Source organism: Callospermophilus lateralis, chromosome X (genome assembly GCF_048772815.1).
Source record: "Callospermophilus lateralis isolate mCalLat2 chromosome X, mCalLat2.hap1, whole genome shotgun sequence".
NCBI classification, from domain to species: Eukaryota; Metazoa; Chordata; class Mammalia; order Rodentia; family Sciuridae; genus Callospermophilus; species Callospermophilus lateralis.
The window spans coordinates 1089901-1111500 of record NC_135325.1 but is presented as its reverse complement, the minus strand read 5'-3'; the positions used below and the strand labels follow the sequence as shown (position 1 = coordinate 1111500).

General features: G+C 37.1%; 1 protein-coding gene across 3 annotated transcripts in view; it reads left to right on the top strand.

Annotated features, from left to right (window-relative positions):
* Positions 1-21600, top strand: part of Arhgap6 (Rho GTPase activating protein 6) — a 457995-nt gene that overhangs the window by 423646 nt on the left and 12749 nt on the right. For all 3 annotated transcript variants that reach the window (XM_077106574.1, XM_077106575.1, XM_077106576.1), the window contains exons 9-10: positions 5592-5771; positions 18659-18756. In XM_077106574.1, coding sequence (XP_076962689.1) covers positions 5592-5771; positions 18659-18756 — 278 coding nt within the window. The remainder of the gene's footprint in view (positions 1-5591; positions 5772-18658; positions 18757-21600) is intronic.

The window sequence follows — 21600 nt, the reverse complement described above, 5'->3', positions numbered from 1 at the left end:
TCCAAAAATATGTCAAAACATGCCAAGTCTATACTTGGGTTGAGAGGAGTCAGAATTACCCCAGATTGTAAAGCTCTGGTGATTCTATAATCCACTGACTATGTGTCCTTGGACAAGTCTATTTGCCTTCCTAAACCTGGATCTTATCATCTAAATTCAGGGAATGTAAATTCCAACTAGGAGCCAGACACAGTGTGCAAACCTATAGTCCCAACTACTTGGGAGGATGAGGCAGGAAAATTGCTTGAACCCAGAAATACAAGATGTAGCAAGATTCTATCTCCCAAAAATAAATTCTTTGCAGGCACTAAACAGTGTATTAGGCCTAATTTGCTTCAAGTAATATAAAAATATCCTGGTAACAATGAATTTGTACAAAGAAGCAAGGAATCATGAAGGTTTCCAGACACTCTTGGACCAAACCTTTCATCAAAATGAAGGACTAATAGCCAATGATTAAAGTAAGAATATTATTGAAACATAAGAACATTATTGCTTCCCTGAAGAGGTTTGAAGTCACATGAAAGCAAACAGCCAGTGCAGCCATCTTGGACTCAAGTAAACACTACAGAGAAGAGTCAGTACTGAGAAAACAAGAGGAAATTGGGCCATGTTCATAGAGTATTTCATTCCTCTGTTGGGTTAGGTGATTGTTTCTACTAAGACCTGAATATTTGGAAGGCTTTGGTAACAGGTGATATAATTCAATCTGTATATTTATTTGAGACAGGGAGAGAATGAGTTAGGAAGCTTTTTATCAATAGCAATACAGAAAACAGCAATTCCTTTTAAAAATGTTTCCATTTAAGGATGATCTCGGTATTTGAGTCTTGTATGTCCTGAGTACCTTCCCTGAGTTCCTCTAAACCAGTTATTGCCATTTAGGAATTTTTCCAATGACTGTTCTGATATGCTGTGGCATCTAGGAGGTGCAGGAAAGGTGAGGACACAAGGTAGAGTTAGGGAATGCAGTGCAAAGTCACTGTCAAAATTCAGAGAAGGAATGAACATGGACCAGAAGAGTTAGGAATGGCTCCATGTAGGAGACAGAATGTAAGCAACATACCAAAGGTTGCATAGGGATTGAGTAGATGGACCACATAATCATGGCATAGGGTTAGGAGTTAGCTAAACTCCTTGAGTGCAAGTTAAGGGTGGGGATAGAGAAAAAAGAGAAAGTTTTTATGTTTAAAAGATTTTAGTTGGTTTGGCATGAGCAGGAAGAGAACACAGAATGGACAGACTAGAGAAAGGCTGCAAATCTAATTATAAAATAAGGTCAAGAAACAAAGCATTTCCAACTTCTCTTACCTGTTTGTTACTTTATATTATCCAGTTGTTGTTGTCACTGTTTTATGGATTACAAAAAGGAAGAGAACTAAACCAGATTGTCAAGTAGCCCTAAAGCTCACACGTGCTCTGTCAACACCTTGCTGCATGACCTTGTTATGATGAAACAGAGGAAGAGGAAGGAGCTGGGGAAGGTCTGAGCTTCCTCATCTATAAAGTGAACATAACATTTCCTTTCTAGTAGGTGCTTGAAATCAAATACACCATTAGCTGGTGGGACTTGAAAGATATCTAAAAGGAAGACATGAGGAAAATTATTTACTAATCAATCAGTGCTTTTCTTGAAGCAAAAATAGTGATATTTTATTGAATTGTGGTGTTTTGCTCTCTTGTTTTATTCCATTTTGTTTAGTTTGCTATTTGCTTTGCCACTTAGGAAAAAGAGAAATTCCCAAATCTAAGAAATATTTCATTTCTTCTAGAAACAATAGAATAGAAACAAAATTGAAACCTCCAGAGCATTGTTTTTTCAGAGAATCCAAGAACCCCCTGGCATTGCATGGAAAACATGGTGTGAATATGGGCTCGTGTGGTGAGAGAGTCCATAGTTGGCATTGAGTTCTCAAAGGGTTTATATACAAGGCAAAAAAGAACCAATGTAGAGCTGAAATGACTGATCTTTGAGGAGGTAAATGCCTCTAGGAAGTGGTAAATTGACTTTGGAACTTTGGCAGGATCAGTGCCTGCCTTGCCTCTGCCTCCTCCAGCCCAGCTTTACAGCTCATTTTCCCATCTCCCCATGCCACAGCAGGGTCTGCCAAGCCTACAGCTCACTTGAGGAGGTGCACTCATGTGACAGAGTATGAGACCACCTGGAGTGTGGCCAATAGCATCCCTTCTTACTGCACTGACTCCTAGCTCTAGCTCTGGGGCCACCCCATCTATAAAATAAAGACAACAACAGCTGCTTTGGAAGCTTATACTAAGAAAGAGTTGAAATAGTCTGAGCAAAGCCCCTATCCCAGAGTCTGTACACACTAAACTTTTAATAAATCTGAGCTATTTATATGAGGCTTAGAAAATGATCCAGGTTGCTTATTTAGTGAAGATAAAAGTTTTCCTTGTATTGGCTGGCTGATTAAATAATGCAATAATGTCCTGGCCTCCAGTGCATGTACTACCTAGACATACCATATATGTACATTAAAATATATGCTGAAACATGGGGAGCAAGGGTGGAAGATTTCTGGGAGCAAATCCCCTTTCCAGTTTAAATAACAATAAAACGGAAAAACAAAGCAAAACCAAAAAGTGGTAACAAACCACAGCAGCCTGGTCTGCAGCTGGAATCTATGTGCAATTTTACAGACAGATTGTATTGCATTCCCAGAATAGCAACCAGAGAAGGATAGAGCGGAAACAGAACTCTGGATTGTCCTTGTACTAAACATTCTTTTAAAAGAAAACAAAATCTTCCATTTGTTAATGTTAAAAATGGAGAAAACCCTAATATTACTTTAAAGTGAGGAGGGGAAGCACTAAATTTGCCTCTGAGTTCTAAATGGAGGAATTTGAAAATGACACGGATTTGATTTTATCCTTAACCATGAATTTCCAGGAAGAGAAATGAAAACTTGTCAAGCTTTACATCAACAAGATAAAAGAAAAAAACAAAAATTAATAAGTGAATGATTTGTTTTCCTTCAGAGAGAGAGAGAGAGAGAGAGAGAGAGAGAGAGAGACAGACAGAAATGGAAGGTTCTGCAGAAAAGATGCTTTCTTTTAAATTCCTAGTGTTTATTGCACAGAATAATTTCCCTTGGCAGCAAATCATTTACCTGAAAACGGCCTCACCTTCTAAAAATAAAGCAAGCCGTGTGCCACACTAGAGTTGCAGGACAGGTGGCCAGCAGCTCTGTGCTCCACAGGAAGAGGGCAAAACTTAGGGACCTTCATCTCAGCTGTTCATTAAGACTCCTGAATTCTATGCTGACACCCATGTACATCTCAAAGGCTGTGTATATCTTCGTAGAGAAAACATCCTTACCCTCAATAGTCCTAGATTTTCAGCTAGAATTGACAAGAGAAATAAAAATTCACACTGACCAGTAGTTCTCAACTAGGGGAAATTTTGTCCCTCAGAGGACATATGGCCATGTTAGGAAACAACTGGATGTGGAGGGATACTACTAGCATTTAGTTGACTAAGGCTAGTCAACATTGTGCCATACAGCGCAGCCCCTGCAGCAAAGATTTCTGACCCCAAATGTCACTAATGCTGAGGTGGAGAAATCACAGCCTAGAGAAACTTACCCAGATTCTCTCTCCTGTGTGAAAAAAAAGAACCAAATGAGTAAAAAGAAGTTCTAGGGATGGGGTTGTAGCTCAGTGGTAGAGCAATTGCCTAGCATGTGTGAGGCACTGGGTTTGATCCCCAGCATCACATAAAAATATAAATAAACAAAGGTATTGTGTCCATCTACAACTAAAAATTTTAAAAAGGAAATTCCAAGCCTTTAAAATTTCTCCTATCTCTTATTATAATTCAACTTATAGGAATTACTCCTAAGACAGTATTCAGCCAATCTCACAAAGCATCTTTGTGAGTACACTGTTTTTGTACCATTTTTAATAATAACAGAACATTGAAAACAGCATAAATATCCATTAGTTGGCTGTGGTTAAAACAAATCAGGATCTATTCATGTAATAGGATACTAGGAACCAATAAAGGACTAAAAGAGGACTTTTTGGAAATTGACAGATCAATGAAATTTATTTTTAAGAGAAAATAAGCAAGGCACAAAATAATACATTGAGTGTGACCCCAGTTTATATATATATGATTGCACAGAGAAAAGCAACTGAACAGTTGGTTCTTGGAAGTGATGAAATAATTATGGGCATGTAATTTCTATATGCTTATTTTGCTTTCTATTTCTTGATGTACCAAACATGTGTCATTTTTATACTTCCAGCTAAAGAGTAGTTCCTTTCCTTTACCATGGATTCCCCTTTAGCTCCTCCAATCTTTCTCCCTCCTTCTCCATGAGACATTTTGAAGAAAGTGTCTCCATTCACTGTTTCTACTTCTTGCCACACCATCAAAATGGCTCTGAACTAGGCCATCAGAACCACCAGAGTTCAATCTAGAGGGGAGCATAATACCTTGGTGAACATCTACCACAGGGGAGCACACACTTGAAATTCCCCTAGGATTTCTTTTCAGGTACAGGTTTCTCTTATTCTGACCCAGTCTTGGCCTGCTTCATCAGGTACTCCTTAAGGTTGGTGGAGTCTAACAAAATCAACCTCGGACCTCCATGTTGCTTGACTACTCTATTTCCATTTTTTTTTTGGTTTGTTTCTTCAAACATGGAATCATCACCCTCAGCATTATCCCTCTCATTTTCTCTACCTCAGTAATTTTGGATGCCTCTCTTCACCCCTACTTCTTCCACCTTAGTTGAAATGCTAACCACTGTAACCTAGATTGTGGTGGTGTGTCTCAGGTATTCTCATTTCATTGTATGTGCCATTCCCTGGGCCATAGATTCTTAGTTGAAAGATGCAGCCTTTCCTGCAACACCCCCTGCTGCACTGAGCTTCCTGATACTCCTTAATGTATTTTCCATGCTTTTGTCATTGCTTATGGTGTTTATTGTGAAATTGCCCCCTGCCCCAGATTCTCTGCTTTTCAGCCCAGCAAACTCCATTCTTCCATCTAGATGTTGTCCAAATACTGCTACCTCTATGGTAGTGTTCCCATGGATTCTGGAGTTGACAGCTTTATACTTCATGTTCACTACCTGAAAACGATAGGCTTATTTCCTTCCTAGAATGTGAGCCCTTTAAAATTAGGGCTGTGCTATGATTGTTGTTGGAAAAAAATTTAAATAGTATCCATGAAAAATTCCTAGCCTGTGATAGATGCTGATTTGGATGGATCAATAAAAACATTATGGAGTGATGGGAAAAGGGATGGTGAAGAGATGGATGGGTGAATATCAATATTTTTTAAGTATAGACAGGATAGAAATTTTATATAGTACCAGTTTCATAATAAACACCTTGAAATTGAAAATTTTTATTCAATGTTTTTGAGATGATAACTGAACTCTGAGCTTCAATCCAATATATGAGACAAAAGGAAAATGATGGTACCTTTCATGGATTCTGACAGAGATGATATTGTTCTTGCAGGGAAAAAAATGGAAAAGGAAAGAACTTTCTTTGATTGAATCATCCAGTATTTTGAAAAGCAAACGAAACTACAGTCCTTGTATTCCCTTCTCCAATAGGTCACTGGGAACAAAATGACATCTCTAAACTTGGCCACCATATTTGGACCCAACCTGTTGCACAAACAGAAGTCATCGGACAAAGAATTCTCAGTCCAGAGCTCAGCCAGAGCTGAAGAGAGCACGGCCATCATTGCTGTGGTGCAGAAGATGATTGAAAATTATGAAGCCTTGTTCATGGTAGGTGGCCCTTATTTGGCAGAACATCTTAGTGAACTGCCTTTTGATTGCCTCTGGTGACATAATGAAACACAAATTCACTACCTTGTGGTTTGTAATGCTGATTGTTAAATGAATTCATTGGAAGTTAGACAGTTTTGGTAGGAATAGAAATTTTTATAACATGATATTACTGTAAGTTTTTGATTCCATGTTTAAACAAACATTCCCTAATTATAAATTTCATTTTGTTGTGCCCTAAACAAGAATCATATTTTAGAGTCATTTAATTATTCATAAAGCAGTGATCCTTATTCAAAATATTGATAAAACCCTTCTCTTTGGAATTCTGTCTGTGGTCCTTGTGAGTTCATGTGTTCATGAATATGTGTCATCCTCAGTGACAGTACCTTCTCCAGGGTCAATTTTGACATTCTGTGTCCTGTATGAAGCTTCACCTTTCCTTCCTGTGTCCTTCCCATGCCTTTTTTCTGTCTCTTGAACCCCATTGCTGTTCTTATTGATGTTTATCTTATTCAACATTGTGTTACGGTCATTTGTGACCATTTCCCCTAGTAGATTATAAATGCATTTAAAACAAGGGCTGTGCCCTTGTTATCTCCTCTCTGTATCCTCTGTACAGTTTTGGAAGGCCCTCCATCTGGCAAGCACTCAATAAATATTTTTTTGATTTGTATTGAATTACCAGTTCCTGTTTTCCTTCATAAAACTGCATTGCTTGCTCCAGCTTCCCTTGAAACATTAGAACAAATGCCAATTCTCTTCTATTTCTGTTCTCCACTCATATTACATGTCAAAATTTACAGGAACTGTCTCCATGTTTCTTCTCTCATTTCTCTTGTCAATTTGTGAACACCATAAAGCCTAGCTCTTCCAGTAGAGTCTTCTGTGACTCTTGCAATCAAGAATAATAATTGGCTCATTTGAATATTCTTAAGTTTGTCTATGCTTATCAAATGTCTTACATAGATCGATCTCCATGCTTGTCTTACATTAATTTTTTAAATAAATTTGAGAGCTAGTGGTTTAGAATACTTGCCCTCTGTGTCTTACCTATATGATTATGACCAAGTAATTCAATGCTCAGTAGATATCAATTTCAGCTCCTATAGAATGGAAAAAATGAAAATCTGATCTAGTTCCCAGAGTAGATGTCAGAATCATTTAATATGTGAAAGCATTATTGAAACTGTAAATGTCTATGTGAGTGTTTATTAATAATTTTATTACTTGGGTAACACAAGCTGCCTCAAATCTCAGTACTTTAATACCACAGATGTAAATATCTTGTTGACATGATATCTTGTTGTTGAATCAGATATTTGGCAGATAGCCTTGCAGGTGATGACTGAGGAACCACATCACTTTGCATTTTGAGACACTGTAATCCTTTAGGTTTATGGGCAAATTTAGAAGAAGCATCCAACAAATATGCACTAAGATCGCATTGGCCAGAACTTATTCACAAGTCACTCCTAACTAGAAGAAAGACTTGGAAATGTATTCAGGCTAGATGCCCAGGAGGAAGAGCAAACAGACTTACCCACAGTGAAAAAAGTTCCCTGATGTAGAATGGTGTCCCATTCCTCAGCATCTCTCAAATATTGTCCCTGTGTAGCACATGGTAAGATCTCAAAACTGTTGAGTTAGTCATCATCTCTATATAAATTTCACACTTCAGCCCCAATCCTCATAATTAATTACATATTTGGATGAATCAAATGTCTGAACTTTTCAACATTTTTGTCAAGTTTTAAGTCACATATCATCTTGCCAAGTAGTCTTGGCATTACTTCATGTTCTCTGAATTATTTTTAGCAAAATAATACCTCTCATCAATCTTAATTCTATTCTCTAAATTCTGTCTAAGCATAGTTTTCCTTTATATTAAACTATAAACCATCACACATTTCTTTTCACCTCAGATACTAACAAAACTCTTCCTGGCATCCTTGAAAGTGTAGCTGCTGCCTCTTAATTGTGCCATCCTACTTCTCCCCGTTTCTGGCCACTTGTAATACTAACAGCAGCAGGTGAAAAAAATCAGTATTCCACTTTTTTCAACCTTCCCAAATCTAATCTTTTTAAAAATTTTTTATAGTTGTAGATGGACAGCATGCCTTTATTTTATTTGTTTCATTTTTATGCGGTGTTAAGGATTTAACCCAGTGCCTCAAACATGCTAGCAAGTGCTCTGCCACGGAGCTACAGCCTCAGACCCCAAAATCTGATCTTTGTTTATCATTCTATGCAGGGATAGGTGTTGAGATTCTCTTAGGTAGTACTCATGTGTGTTCTCAAGATATGATCTTTATTTCTTAAAGAGGACTTTCTTGACCACTTGGTCAAAAATGTAACTCCTTGTGCTAGGGATATAGCTCAGTTGGTAGAATGCTTGCCTCACAAGCATAAGGTCCTGGATTCAATCCCCAGCACCACAAAAAATGTACAACTCTTCCACCCCTGACACCATGCCCCCCACACATACATCCTCACTTCCCGTTCCTATTCTTTGATTTTTCTCCTTAGCACTCACCAATACCAATGGAGAGTTTTACAGATTTCTTTTTTTTAATGTATTTCCTCACTAAAATGTAAATTTTTGTCCATTTCCATCTACTTTCTTTTTTACATCATGTGCCCAGGACATGATAGGAAAAAAAAATAAATATTGGTTGAATTAATGAATCAGTCAATGGTAGTTGTGTGATTATAATTTCCCTGTTATCAATCCTTGTTCTTTATACATGTGAGAATCTTTGAGCATGGAGAAATTAAGGATACCTTTCTTAGAGTTAATCAACAATATAATCATCCTTGATTCTTAATTATAGAAATTGTATATTGAGAAAAAGCACAGTGGAGTGAGAGGAAATGGGGAGCAAATATTCCAAGCTGGGTCTGTAAGAATAAACTGTTGCCAGAAAACTTTACTATAGTCACATCCCTGCTCCTCATTAGCTACATGATTTTTTAAATTATTTTTATTTTTTTAGTCATACATGATTTTTTAAGTGCCAGGAATTGGTATTGAACCAAGAGGCATTTAACTACTCAGCTACATCCCCAGCCCTTTTTATTTTTTATTTGAGACAGGATCTCATCAAGTTGCTGAGAGCCTCACTAAGTTGCTGAGGCTGACTTTGACCTTGTGATACCCCTGATTCAGTCTCCTGAGCTGCTAGGATTACAGCTTATATGCATGCACCACTGTGCCTAGCATGATTTCATTTTCTTTGATTTCTTTGGTTGTCAAAGGACTATGTTGAATGAGTGATATCCAAGATCCCTTCTCCTTCTAAAATTTTCCTGATTGGATATCCCAGCACCAACTTCCTATCTTTCTTGAAGAAAATTGCATCACATTTTGGATTTTATTGGCATATTTGGCATTTCAGAATTTAGTTGGTTATTACCAAGGCTAGCAGTTGGTTCACAGAACTTGTCTGTGTGGGTGGACAAAAATGCAGCCTTATATATAGCTATTTCATTTTGTTTTGGTTTTCTTTTTATTTTTTTTTTAAAGAGAGAGTGAGAGAGGGAGGGAGAGAGAGAGAGAGAATTTTCAATATTTATTTTTTTTTTTTAGTTCTCGGCGGACACAACATCTTTGTTTTTTGTATATGGTGCTGAGGATCGAACCCGGGCCGCACGCATGCCAGGCGAGCGCGTTACCGCTTGAGCCACATCCCCAGCCCATTGGTTTTCTTTTTAAAGAAGCTTTTAGAATTGTTAAATTTTCAAACAAGGAAGGATGAAGCTGATGGGTGGGGCCTGAAAGGTAAAGGTAGATAGCAATTGTGCAGCTTCACTTCTTGAATGGGTTTATTTTATGAGCTGGGAAAGGAAGGTGTCACTTCCATTAACACTAGAAAGGGAAGACTTGTTAGGAGAAGTGGCTCTGAGGTTGTTCTTGAAGGCAGAATGTGTCCTGAAGACAGTGATTCCTCAAAATTGATGGAAGGGATATAGAATCCCCCAGAGACCTAGCAGGGACCCCCAAGAATATTGTGTGTCCTTAATTTCTTAGTGCTGGGACTGCCTCTCTCATGTGGCTAGGATCTGGGTTAATGGGCAAAGGCAGAAACAAACCTGGCTTTGACCCACCGTACAGAATAAGCACTTAGACCCAGAGGCTAACACATACTTCAGTCTCGGACAGTCTTTTGCACATGATAATTTGCTTTTCAACCCTGGTTTGGAAATCTTACAGCTAGAAATAGGTCATGATAGCAAACATCATGATCACTCTATCGAAAGGCAGAGGCAGCACGTTTTAATAGTGGTTCTCAAACTTGAGCATGTGGCAGAGTTTTCATGGAAACTTGTTAAATATTCATGTTCCTGGGTCATTCTACAGAAAATGGAATTGAGTAGCACCTGCATAGGGACCTCGAATCTGCACTTGTTAATGTACACCTCCAGAGAGTTCTAGTAGCTTCCTACCCTGTACCTTGAGAAACCACATCTTGAGCAAGCCTGGTAGGGTAGAAAGACCATGAGCTTTTGAATGAGTTACCAAAATAAAGATTGCTGCTCGGACATTTATTTGCTGTGTGATCTTGGGCCCCATAATTAACTTCCCTAAGCCTTCATTTTCCTGTTGTAAAAAAATGAGATGAAGTACCCTACTTTATAGGATAGTTTTGAAAATTAGAAATGATATTGAAAGGCACCTAGGATAGGATTAACATATACTAGGCAATCAAAAAATAAAAGGATTTCTGCTATTATTTCCCTAAAGTGATAAGGAGCCTGCTCTGTGCAAGCAGGGTCAGGTATCACCTTGGAAACAAAGCCCATCCTGACCACTATGTGTGATACTGTGATCTGCTCCTAGTCCCTTACCCTGCTCTTCTTTTTCTTTTTTCCACATTTAACCTCACATTTTACTTATTTATTATACTTATTAATACCTAATAGAATGCAAATCTTATGAAGGCAGAAATTGTTTTTTGTGAGTGTGTTGTTCACTGACATCCACAGCACCTAGAAACTACTTGACAGAAGATGGTGCTCAGTAATTATTTGTTAAATAAATATTGTAACTTTCTGTTGCTAGAAAATAATGTATTTTTGTTATTGTTCTTATTTGGTTTTGGTTCCATGCCGATACTCCTAAGATTCCTGTCCACTTAAATCATGACCCTCCATTTCTGCTGTCAACAACTGTTTAGAAACATAAAATGATACTTACTGGAAACACTAAATATAAAAAATAAGAATTATTCATTTCTAGAAATGGTCATTGGTACTATCCTAAATAGAAAGCATTCACTAAATAAATCATTGACCCACTAATTGTTCTGAAAATTGTTGCTTCAGTACTGATTTTGGGAATCTCAATGCATTATGCTCTTGGAATTAATAAGAACTTCAGAGTGGAGTGAAGAAAACTGTCAGCACATTCTCAGCCTTGATATGACAGGATTCCTACTAGGGCTTTTTTGGAGCGGGGCAAGGAAGAGAAGGCACTCGCCTTGTAAGCTGATGAAAAGTCCGGAGTGCAGTGGAGACGTGGGAAAACTACTGCATTCCCACCCCACTAGTTGTCAGCCCGAGATGAGGACCAGCTCAGGGCATGTGGGAAATTTCATATGAGCACTACTGGGAGCAAGGGTCAGAAGCTGTGATGAGGATTCCAAGCTCAGAAGCCAAGCTTTGCTTTGTGTTCTCTTCATTCTCACATGCAAAGTGCATTTTCTTACAACTTCTTTTGCATGCCAAGTCAAAAGGAGTCAAGCAGTCAGCCAGTTCATCAAACAAGAAACGACCCCTAACAATATATTCAAATAATTATATATGATTTTCATTTCCTTTTTCATATAGGAAAAACAATTCCTGTTTGTGTGCCAGAGGTTGGTGCAATCGTTATGTGCATCATTGCCTTATCTAAATTTGACCATGAAGAGAAAGCCAAGTTTCTCTTGCCCAAGTGATGCAGCAACTAAGTGAATTATTTCTGCATCATGATGCCTCCCCACAACAAGAAGAAGCATTTCATGTGGCATCTCAGATGTGGAGTCCACTTGTAGAAAAAAAGAGAAAATGTATTTTAGTCAATCTGAAAATGGGGAGTAAAGGGGACCTTTAACTGCACCCATCTAATTTGATGTTCAGGCCAGCTGATGGTTTTAACAGCTAGTCTATGATCCTGCTGGAGCCTGCTCACTGTGTCCTTGTCTGCAAAGACAGAATACCTGTACTGTGGGCATCCCACACAAGTGGGAGGGAACAAAAACATTGCCCCTGAGCCTTTTCTATTTCTTTTACCCTGTTGCCATAGAGCAAAGACTGATGATTTTTTTCTTCATCTTCCTTTCTTAAGTCATCTTCCACGAGCCCTGGACTCATCCTCTGTATTTGCTCACTAAGGTGCCCCAGTTGCCAAAAAGCTTTGCTTGGTATATATCAGCACTAGAGAAATCTTTGTTGAATTTAATGCATCTTGACCCTCTAAATTCACCCAGATCCTTTTAAATTATTAAACCAAGTGTCACAACAGAGCCACACAAAAGGTTCAAGGTAGAGCCTACCCTTGTTTGAGCTTTTGCTCCATAAACAGCCAAAGTGATTTCTTTTAGTGTGTTTGTTAACTTAAAAAATGTCATCGTGATCTCCAGTGATATTTACTTTTGCCTGGGAGTGTTAGAGTTTTAAATGCCAAAGCATCCTTCTTGGTCAAGTGCAAAGTGGTGGACTGGTGTGGAACACCCAGTGGCAAGTACAGTAGGGCTGGGTCCTGGGAACTGCTCTTTGAGAAGCACTTAATGGTTTGTTATGGTGACGGTATATGGAGAAAACTCATACCATTTTCCCCTCTCAGTGGTTTATGGAATAAACTACCTCAGTTATACCCTAGGCAATCATTCAAGGTTTCATTTTTAATTTGATGGGGTAGATTTTAATTGTGGCAGTTTTATTCCTTCATATGTGCAGTGTTTACATTTTTTTCTCTGAAGCAGGAGAGTACAAAGTTCTTTTGATTTTTGGAATAGCACTATGCTTTGAAGGAACGTATTAAAATCTAAGGAGTTGAGTGTCCAGATAAACACAACCATAAATGGTACACTTAGGAAATATCTAAAATTACTAAATAGTTGACTAAAACCCAATAGAGATTTTTATGTGAAACAATGAATTGTAAGTGAAGAATTACTTTGGGCTGTTTTTTTTCCCCTTCATTTTAGCATGCAGAATTGCTTGAGTTAAAACATGTTTTTCACTTCTTTACTCCTAAGTTCCCATTTTGCTATATACAAGATGCCTAGAAAAATAAGAGAAAATTTTTGTTTGGTTATTGAGCTAAACTTATTATTTTGGAAGTTTTCCTGTTGATGGGAACAGTAGACTAAGAACTCAAAAAAAATCTGATGATCCCCAGCCAGAAAAGGAAATTCACTTTCCCACTCTAGAAGTGAATAGAAAAGAGAATGTGCTACAACATGACATTAGTACTATTCATAAGGACAGAGAAGCAGCTAGACAAGGGTAACATAAATAGGGTACACTATGCAGACCATAATTGTGGGTATTGTAGTATTATTTTTTGCCATTCCAACATTATTCCTTTGGTATCCCTTTGGTAGAATACATCATCCTAACTTGGGTTCCAGAAAAGCACAAAATCAAGTGAATAAATGAGCAAGTGCATGAGGGTAATGGATGTGCCAGTATGAGCTTCTGGAAAGAAGACTAGGAAGGCAAAGTTGGAGAAGGAAAAAGAGGCATTATTTAGAAAGCATTTGACTGGCAAGGAGGAGAATAATCAATTGCAGGTGTCTCCAGACATGAGGATTTATCATCTTGCATAGCAAGTAGCCCAGGAAGACACAGCTTTAGCAGTTCAATGGCACTTCCCTCTCTCTGCTCCACCATCTTTAGCTGTAAAGTGGCTGCAGTTACCAGCTTCTCTCACAACCATCATTGAATCAAGTGATGAAGAATGATATTTTATTTCAAATATCTCTTTTCAATATACAGAGAAAAGAGACGTTTCTGGATGCTCCTACAAGACCCCTCTTGGGGTTGGCCAGGATTGGCACACATGATTTGCGCTAGCTGCAAGGAAGGTTAGCTAAAAAAGAACTACATTAGGAGCTTGTATCAATTCCAGGTCGACAAATCAGAAAATCCTTGTCTTCAGGAAACTTAACCTTTTGATGATGTGGACCAGCAGGAAGACTCAAGGTCTGGCAGAAGAGAAGGAACTGGAAGAAGGGGGACTGACAGTATTTCTCAAAACCATTAAAGTTGAGGGACTGAGAAGTCATAGGCTGTAATTCTAGAAATTCAGAAGGAGGTTAGGAGCAGACTAACATCAAGAGAAAAATCACATAATTTGTTACCCAACAGAACTGTTAAGCAAAAGAGAAGAGAATGGTTCTTTGTGGCCAGTGGAGACAGAGACAGAAATGGACCACTATTATGTGAGAAAAAGAAATCACAGAACCAATATTGTCCAACTCCATATTAATTGTTTCTATTTTTTTCTTTTCAATGTTGAACTTATTTCTTCTATTTCTAATAAAACGTTTTATTGCTAGTCCATTTATAATCAATAAGGTATTTTCAAATTGATTAGACTTTTTGATTTTCATAACACTTTCATTAAGGAAAATGGGACAGAAGATTTTCAGACACAGGAACAGAATCATGAAGAAGGTAATTGCTGTGTCCACATTGAAATTAATTTTAATCAGCAGAGCCAAAACTGGACTTAAAGGGCTATAAACTCAGTCATATATTTTTTGACAACATCCTAACTCCTAAAATGGTATGCAGAAGTGAATGGTCTGCTTGGTTATTTCTTTCTTACTTATTTAAGCTGCTGTTACTTATCAGTTAATTTATGACTTTTGTTTCTCTATGAATAACTTAAATTAATAGAAGTGAATGCTTATCCAATTGAACTGAACCTGTGGTTTTCAATTTTTATTAAGTGATCTAAATTAAATTTGTAATTGTAGAGAAAGACTAGAAGAGTCATGGAAAAACAGAACTAAATGCTGTTATATGAACATTAAAAAATCAGTTCCAAGCATCATTTCAAATTCCCTATCTAATTTTCCTACTGGCTAAAGTTTTCTGAATTATTCCTTTATTTTAAAAATGTGAAAAAATGTTATTTTATCATATGAATTATTTAAGATTCCTTGAATCATTCTGTAACAAAATGGGATAAAAATAAATTAATGAATTATATGCACTGTAGTCAGTTTTGCATAATATATAGGAAAATATTATCAATGCTATAATCATGCATCCACATTTTTAAGCTATATCTCTTTACTTATTTGTCAATAGTTTCTCCAAGCCAAAATAGTATAATGAATTTTTTTATTTGCATTTGTATCAAGTAAGAGTCACATGTCCTACGTAAAATAAACTGGGTCAAGCCTAGTTGAATGAGTAAGCTCTGAAATGCAGAATAGTCTAACAAAAAAATATGGAAAGTTATTTTTAAAATAATAACACTTTCTGTAATATATTCAAATAATGCAAGTTGATAATTTAGATGCACATTCTATTCTCAATTAATTAATATTGTAATGCCTGCAATACTCCAAAGGGCATGCACTCTTGTTTATTTTTCAGTGAGAATGGAATTGTGCTTGGAGCAAAATTTATTTATTATACATCTAAACAGGGAAAATTTTAAGTTAAACAAATTGGATGGAAATGTAAGCACTTTCCCTAATTTGCTCATACACATTTCTTTTAACAAAGAATTCAGGATATACATTTTGGCTTACAATAGTTTTTGCCTTGATGTTCATTTTTAATTATTTTTATTGTTGCATTGTAACTAATCCTAATATGGGATTCATTATGCCATATTCACACACGCATATTATATAATTTGATCAATCTCATTTTCCAGTAACTGCCTTTCTCCCTCACCCCAATCCTCTGTCTCTACTCTACTGATCTCCTTTTGATTACTATTATTATTTTAATTATTGTATCATAATTATATGTATAAGCATGGTTCATTGTATTTATTCATACATGAACCTAGCAAAATTTGGTAGATTTTACTCCCCACTACTTCCTCATGCCCTGCCCATCTCCTTCCTTCTCTATTCTTCCTCAATTGGTCCCCCTTCTATTTTTGTGAGATTCTCTCTCTCTCTCTCTCTCTCATATCAGACAAAATGTTCAACTCTTGATGTTCTCAGTCTGGCATATTTCAATTAACATGACATTCTCTAGTACCATCCATAATGCATTAATTTCATTCTTCTTTAGGGTTGAGTAAAACTCCTTTGTGTATATGTACCACATTTTCTTCATCCACTCATCTGTTCACAGGCATTTAGGCTAGTTATATAACTTGGCTGTTGTGAATTATGCTGCTGTAAACATTGGTGTGCATTAATCATTATGATACACTTATTTTACTCCTCTTGGATATATACCAAGAAGTGGTATAGCTGGGTCATATGGTGATTCCATTCCTCCTTCTGCCTGGAATGATTTTCTCAAAGTCCTTAATCAACTTTAGTTCTCTGCTAACATGTCAGCTTCTCTGCAAACTAACCATCCTATTTAACATTGCACCTCACCCAGAATTTTCCATCACACTTATTTGTTTTGTTTTTCTGCACATGATCCAGGCTATGCTTTCCTTGTGTATTTGCTTAATTCCCATCTTTCAGTGTTTATCTTCAGCTTCATGAGGACCAGGATTCTTCTCTGTTTGGTTTATATCCCAGCATCCAGTACCTGGCACTCAATAAGTATTCACCAAATATCTTTGCACTGATTGAAAGGAGCAGAGGTGGAACAAGGGGGCTGGAGTGAGAAATGCAGTGGTGCTGAAGAAGAGAATATGTGGGGATGATTGCTAGGACAGAAGATGGAACACACATATTAAGGATAGCAAACATATGGAGGACTTTAACTGTGGTAATGAAAAGCATTTTGAGCAAGTGAATATCTTGATCAGACCATTCTAACAACTGTGTGGAGAGGAGCATTGATGCACATTTCAAGGAAATAGTGCAAAATTTAGCAAGCTGTTATATTAAAGGTCCCATCAAATATGTACATTTATTTTACTCTATAAACACAATAGCTTAAAGAACTTCAGGGCTCATGTAGCTGTAATTAAAAGCAGATGTGTTTTTAGGCATAGCTTGACACAAGACTCAAATGCCATCAAGAAATCCTCTTTTCTGTCCTCCTCTATCTCCTCTTCTTCTTCTTCTTCCTCCTCCTCCTTCTCTTCCTTTTCCTTATTTCCACCCCCTCCACTTCTTATTATTTGCTCAATGGTCAACATAATCATAAGGTTCTGTATGTCTACAATTCCTGTCTCCTGTCTCCTACAACCCTCAAGGAAATTCTCATAGTTTTACATTGCCTCTAATGGAATCACGTGGCCATTTCTCACCAATCATGGTGGTCTGGGAATGAAATGATTGGTCAACTTTGATTACAGTACATACTTCACTCTTGAGTAAGGGGTGGGGTAGGAAGTGGTTGGTTTTCCTGAGTGAACTTAGGGTACAACTGTTATAATAAGAGGGAAATGGAGACTTGTAATGGCCAACATATGACCACTACAAAGGGGTAATGAAGACTTGAACTTGGGTCATAGCAGATGGAATACAACTCTGAGAGTTTGAGCTTATGTGACTAGGGTTTGGCAGCGCCATTAATGAAGATTTAGGATGAAGTAGGAGGAACAGATTTATGAGAGAAGGAAAGCATTTTCTTGCTTTCTCATCCCTGTTTTTATTAATAAAATTGTTTCCAGCTTCTTAGAGCTCAAGAACAATTGAGTTCTGCAAGAGGCAGGAGGAAAATTCTTCTACCAACCACTTATTCTCAGAAGACTTGTCCCTGTGGTTTTAAAAATTCTTCTCTCTGAGTCTGCATGTGAGAGAATCAGACTGAAAAATTGTTTTTTTTCTCAATAATTTGCAATTTCTCTGGTTGGGCTAACAGCATATATAGAGTAGAAGACCATTGGTCAGAACTGGATTTAGTCTTCTCTTATAGAACATTTCCACATGGGTGACTTAAGGCCATCTTTGGTTGCACTGTGGATTAGACAGTGATGCCAATCCATATAATTCTAGTGGATTTCTATGAAATTATGAAGCTAGAAATGGCTAAATCTTGAGGAAACAGGGTGCAAGAAAGGAGAGAAGGCAGGCACTAAGTGACAGTGCAGTCATAGTGCTAGTATTTTTTTTTTCTTTTTTTTTGGGTGATTATCATTGACCAGATAGTGTTCTAAATTATTGACACAAAATTAGTAATTTAATCACTACAGCTCCAGTTTGTGGTGAGTACTATTGTTATTTCCATTTGATAGATGAGGAAAACCAAGAGTCAGAAAGATCCTTATTAATGTATGTTATGGAAGGTCCCTCAGCTAATAAGTGATAAAGCTAGAATTCAAGCAACCTGGCTCAAGGGCCTGCCCTCTTAATAAAAGGATCATATGTTCCAGAATTGCCCAAGACAGTCTAAATTTATGCCTGTAGCTTTGGCATCATTTAAAATATGAACTCTAGAGTGTCCCCATTTACACAATAAATTATGAACACCATTCTTCTTAACCATGATGTTTTGCTTACTCAAAGCCAAGAAAATCTAATCTGAGCAACAGAGGCAACAAAATGACTAGGTTGTATCTCCAGGTATATGAGTGTGACATTTTTTATCAAATATGATTATTTCGTAACCATTCCGTTTGTTCTTAGAATTAAACTTGCTGTATGGGTTGGTGTGAGTTTAATTTTAACTAATAAATCACTTTGCTTTCTTAAACTTTTAAGGCACTGTTTTATGATATCATAAAGTTGCCAATGACTATGTTTTGCCCCATTCTGGAATGATTTTATTTATGCCTCAACACTTGGCTTCTTCAGGTCCCCCCAGATCTCCAGAATGAAGTACTGATCAGCCTGTTAGAGACGGATCCTGATGTCGTGGACTATTTACTCAGAAGGAAGGCTTCCCAATCATCGTGAGTATGCCAGTTTTCCATTTTCTAAAGCCACGTTGGGGATTTCTATTTCCATTTCTAAAGAATTAGAAACATTTACATAACTCCATGCAGGGTGACCGAAGTGGAATTTTGGCAGCTTTCTGGCAACTCTGATCACTCCACCTAACCAGAAAATGCTTCAGTCTTACCAATCCACTTATTGAATTAGAAACCACTTTACAAGACTTTTCTATTTCATTTTCAGCTTTCTGTAGCCCCTTGAGATCCTTTCGACTGTGTTTACTGGGAAAAAAGAACACTAAATCACTGGCAAAGAGCTCAGAGGACTATGATGCACATCAGTGATTCTTCTTTTAGAATCTTGATAACTGTGCTCAGGAGCCCAAAAGGCCATGCCTAGAAATGTCTTGAACAGTTTTATCAGTGAAAGCAATTCATTTGAAATTAGAGGTGTGCTCTTTCTTGGCTTTCCTATCCTTTATAACTTGTATTCTTCTTAATTTTTTTTCTTTTTTTATGTGGTACTGGGGATTGAACGCAGAACCTCATGCATGCTAGGCAAGTGCTATACCACTGAGCTACATCTCCAGCACCTAGCTTGTATACTTTTGATGCAAATGTACCCTGGTCTTCACATTCACCTAAGTTTGCAGTGAGGAATATGAAACTATGCTGTAGGATATGGTTTGCTACTATTCTTCCCTAAAGGAACACTGTATTTTTGCATTAGTAAGATTTTATGGCTAATTCCAATGATGTCTACAGAGGCACAGTGTGTGGAGGTGCTGAGCAGTTGGAAAAGCCAGTTAAAGGGTTAATATGGCATCACTAACCAGGAGCAATATTATCACCATGACACCCAACTTTAAATTTATGACATGAAAACTTGTTACTGTTCTCTTATGAAAGTATCATTTATTTTATGCTTTTTATCTGCTCAGTTTTAATAATTCTAAGACACATTTTACACATGGTTTATCATCTTCAAAGATGAGATCAATCTTATTATCAATGGAATATCTTAATTTATAGCATTTTTTCTTCTTTAATCATATGCATTTTTTTCTTTCTTAATGATATATAAAACAATGCTATATCTTATTTGTTGAGTCTTAGAAACAATGACACAGGTTAAATTACACTGTATAGTGATGTTGAATTTGATTAATTTTCTTTTTGGATGATTTCAGATATTAATAAAATTATATTATTTTTAAATACATTTAGTGAAAGAGAAATCTGCATTTTTCAATCCTCTTCTTTCCCAGATCATTACATGAATAGTCCTGCTGAATTCAGCTTCATTCCATTTTCAGCAGAGCTAGGAAGGTCTTATAATTGGATCACACTTTAAAATGCACTTTTAAAAAATCCACGTCTGTTCCAGTCATTATCAGGCCAAATTCTGTTCCATTAAGACATTCTATATGGATTCAATCCTTAAGAGCCATGAACAAATAAAAATATATTCAAACTATAAATGGGCTAAATGGGCTAGCATTTTATGGTCTTGCTTTTCATTTTAGAGAATTGAGGTCACACTTATATTTTTCCTAGATTTCTAACTATCATCAAAGTGTTAAACTCTGATCTAAAGTAACAAATGACTTTTCTTCCCAACAACACACGTACCACCAATATTTTAGTGAATTCACTTAGTTTTCTCCCCTGTACAAGAAAACAGACATGGCAGTATTTCTTTTGTGAATCCCTCATTAAGCTACATTTATTTGAAATTTTGTTGGTGTCCTGTGGAAAAGCTAGAAAATATACTCCTGAGAAACCACAGAGTTTTGACTGACTGATTTTCTGCTTTTGTGTGGAGTTTTTTACTTTCAAGAGCCACTGATGGGAATTATTTTTCTGTGCTTTTCAAATACACTTTTTGCACATAAATGCCAAGGTAAAAAGTGAAACTGTCTTTGTGTACTCTTAGGAAAAGGAAGAAGTACACATATACACATGCATGCCAAGCTTTGTAATTCTCTAGTCTCTTTTGTTCCCTATCCCTCTTGAGAGTAAGAAATAGAATCAAAAGATCTGCGTGAACTGACCACAGACCATGATCTTAGGTGAGTATCATGGCTTCAGGAATATAGAGATGAGCCCCTGGGAGCTCTGTGGATGTGGAGGACAAGTGTTATCAGAGAACAGAAAACAGTTGGCAATACTTATTTAGCAGGAGAGAGAAGAGATTAGGTTTCTTTGTTTGTTTGTTTTCCTCTAGGAACAGGCCAAAGAATGGCTCAGATGGCCAACTGTGATGTCATGAAGTAAAAATGCATAGATTAATGAAAGAGCATTTATTGTTATTGCCTTTTGAAGCCTGAAAGTCCTACCCATCAAACTATAAGTGATCTCCTAGCACCTTAGACCCGTGCTTCCCAAACTTTGCATATGGAGCAGCAGAAGATCTTGGTAACATGTTCTTTCTGAATCAGTAAAACTGGGGAAGAGGTCTTTGAGTCTATATTTCTTTTTTTTTTTAATTTTTTATAGTTTTAGATGGGCATCATGCCTTTATTTATTTTTGTATGTGGTGCTAAGGATTGAACCCAGTGCCTTACACATGCTAGGCAAGTGCTCTGCCACTGAGCCACAGCCTCAGCCCCTGAATCTATATTTCTAACAAGCTCCCAAGTGATACTGATGTTGCTGGTCCATGATCCACATTGTGAATAGGGAAAGCTTAAAATACCAAGGCATTTTCTTGCCTTTAAGAGCTTTGACATTTGTTGAAGAGGGCCTACAAGTACAAAAATAATAGGAAGCATGTTATGCAGTATGTCACAGAGTGAAAGATAATAGGTGTTACATTAGTGGCTCAGGTTTACCTGCCCTTTTGAATCACCTGGGAAGCTT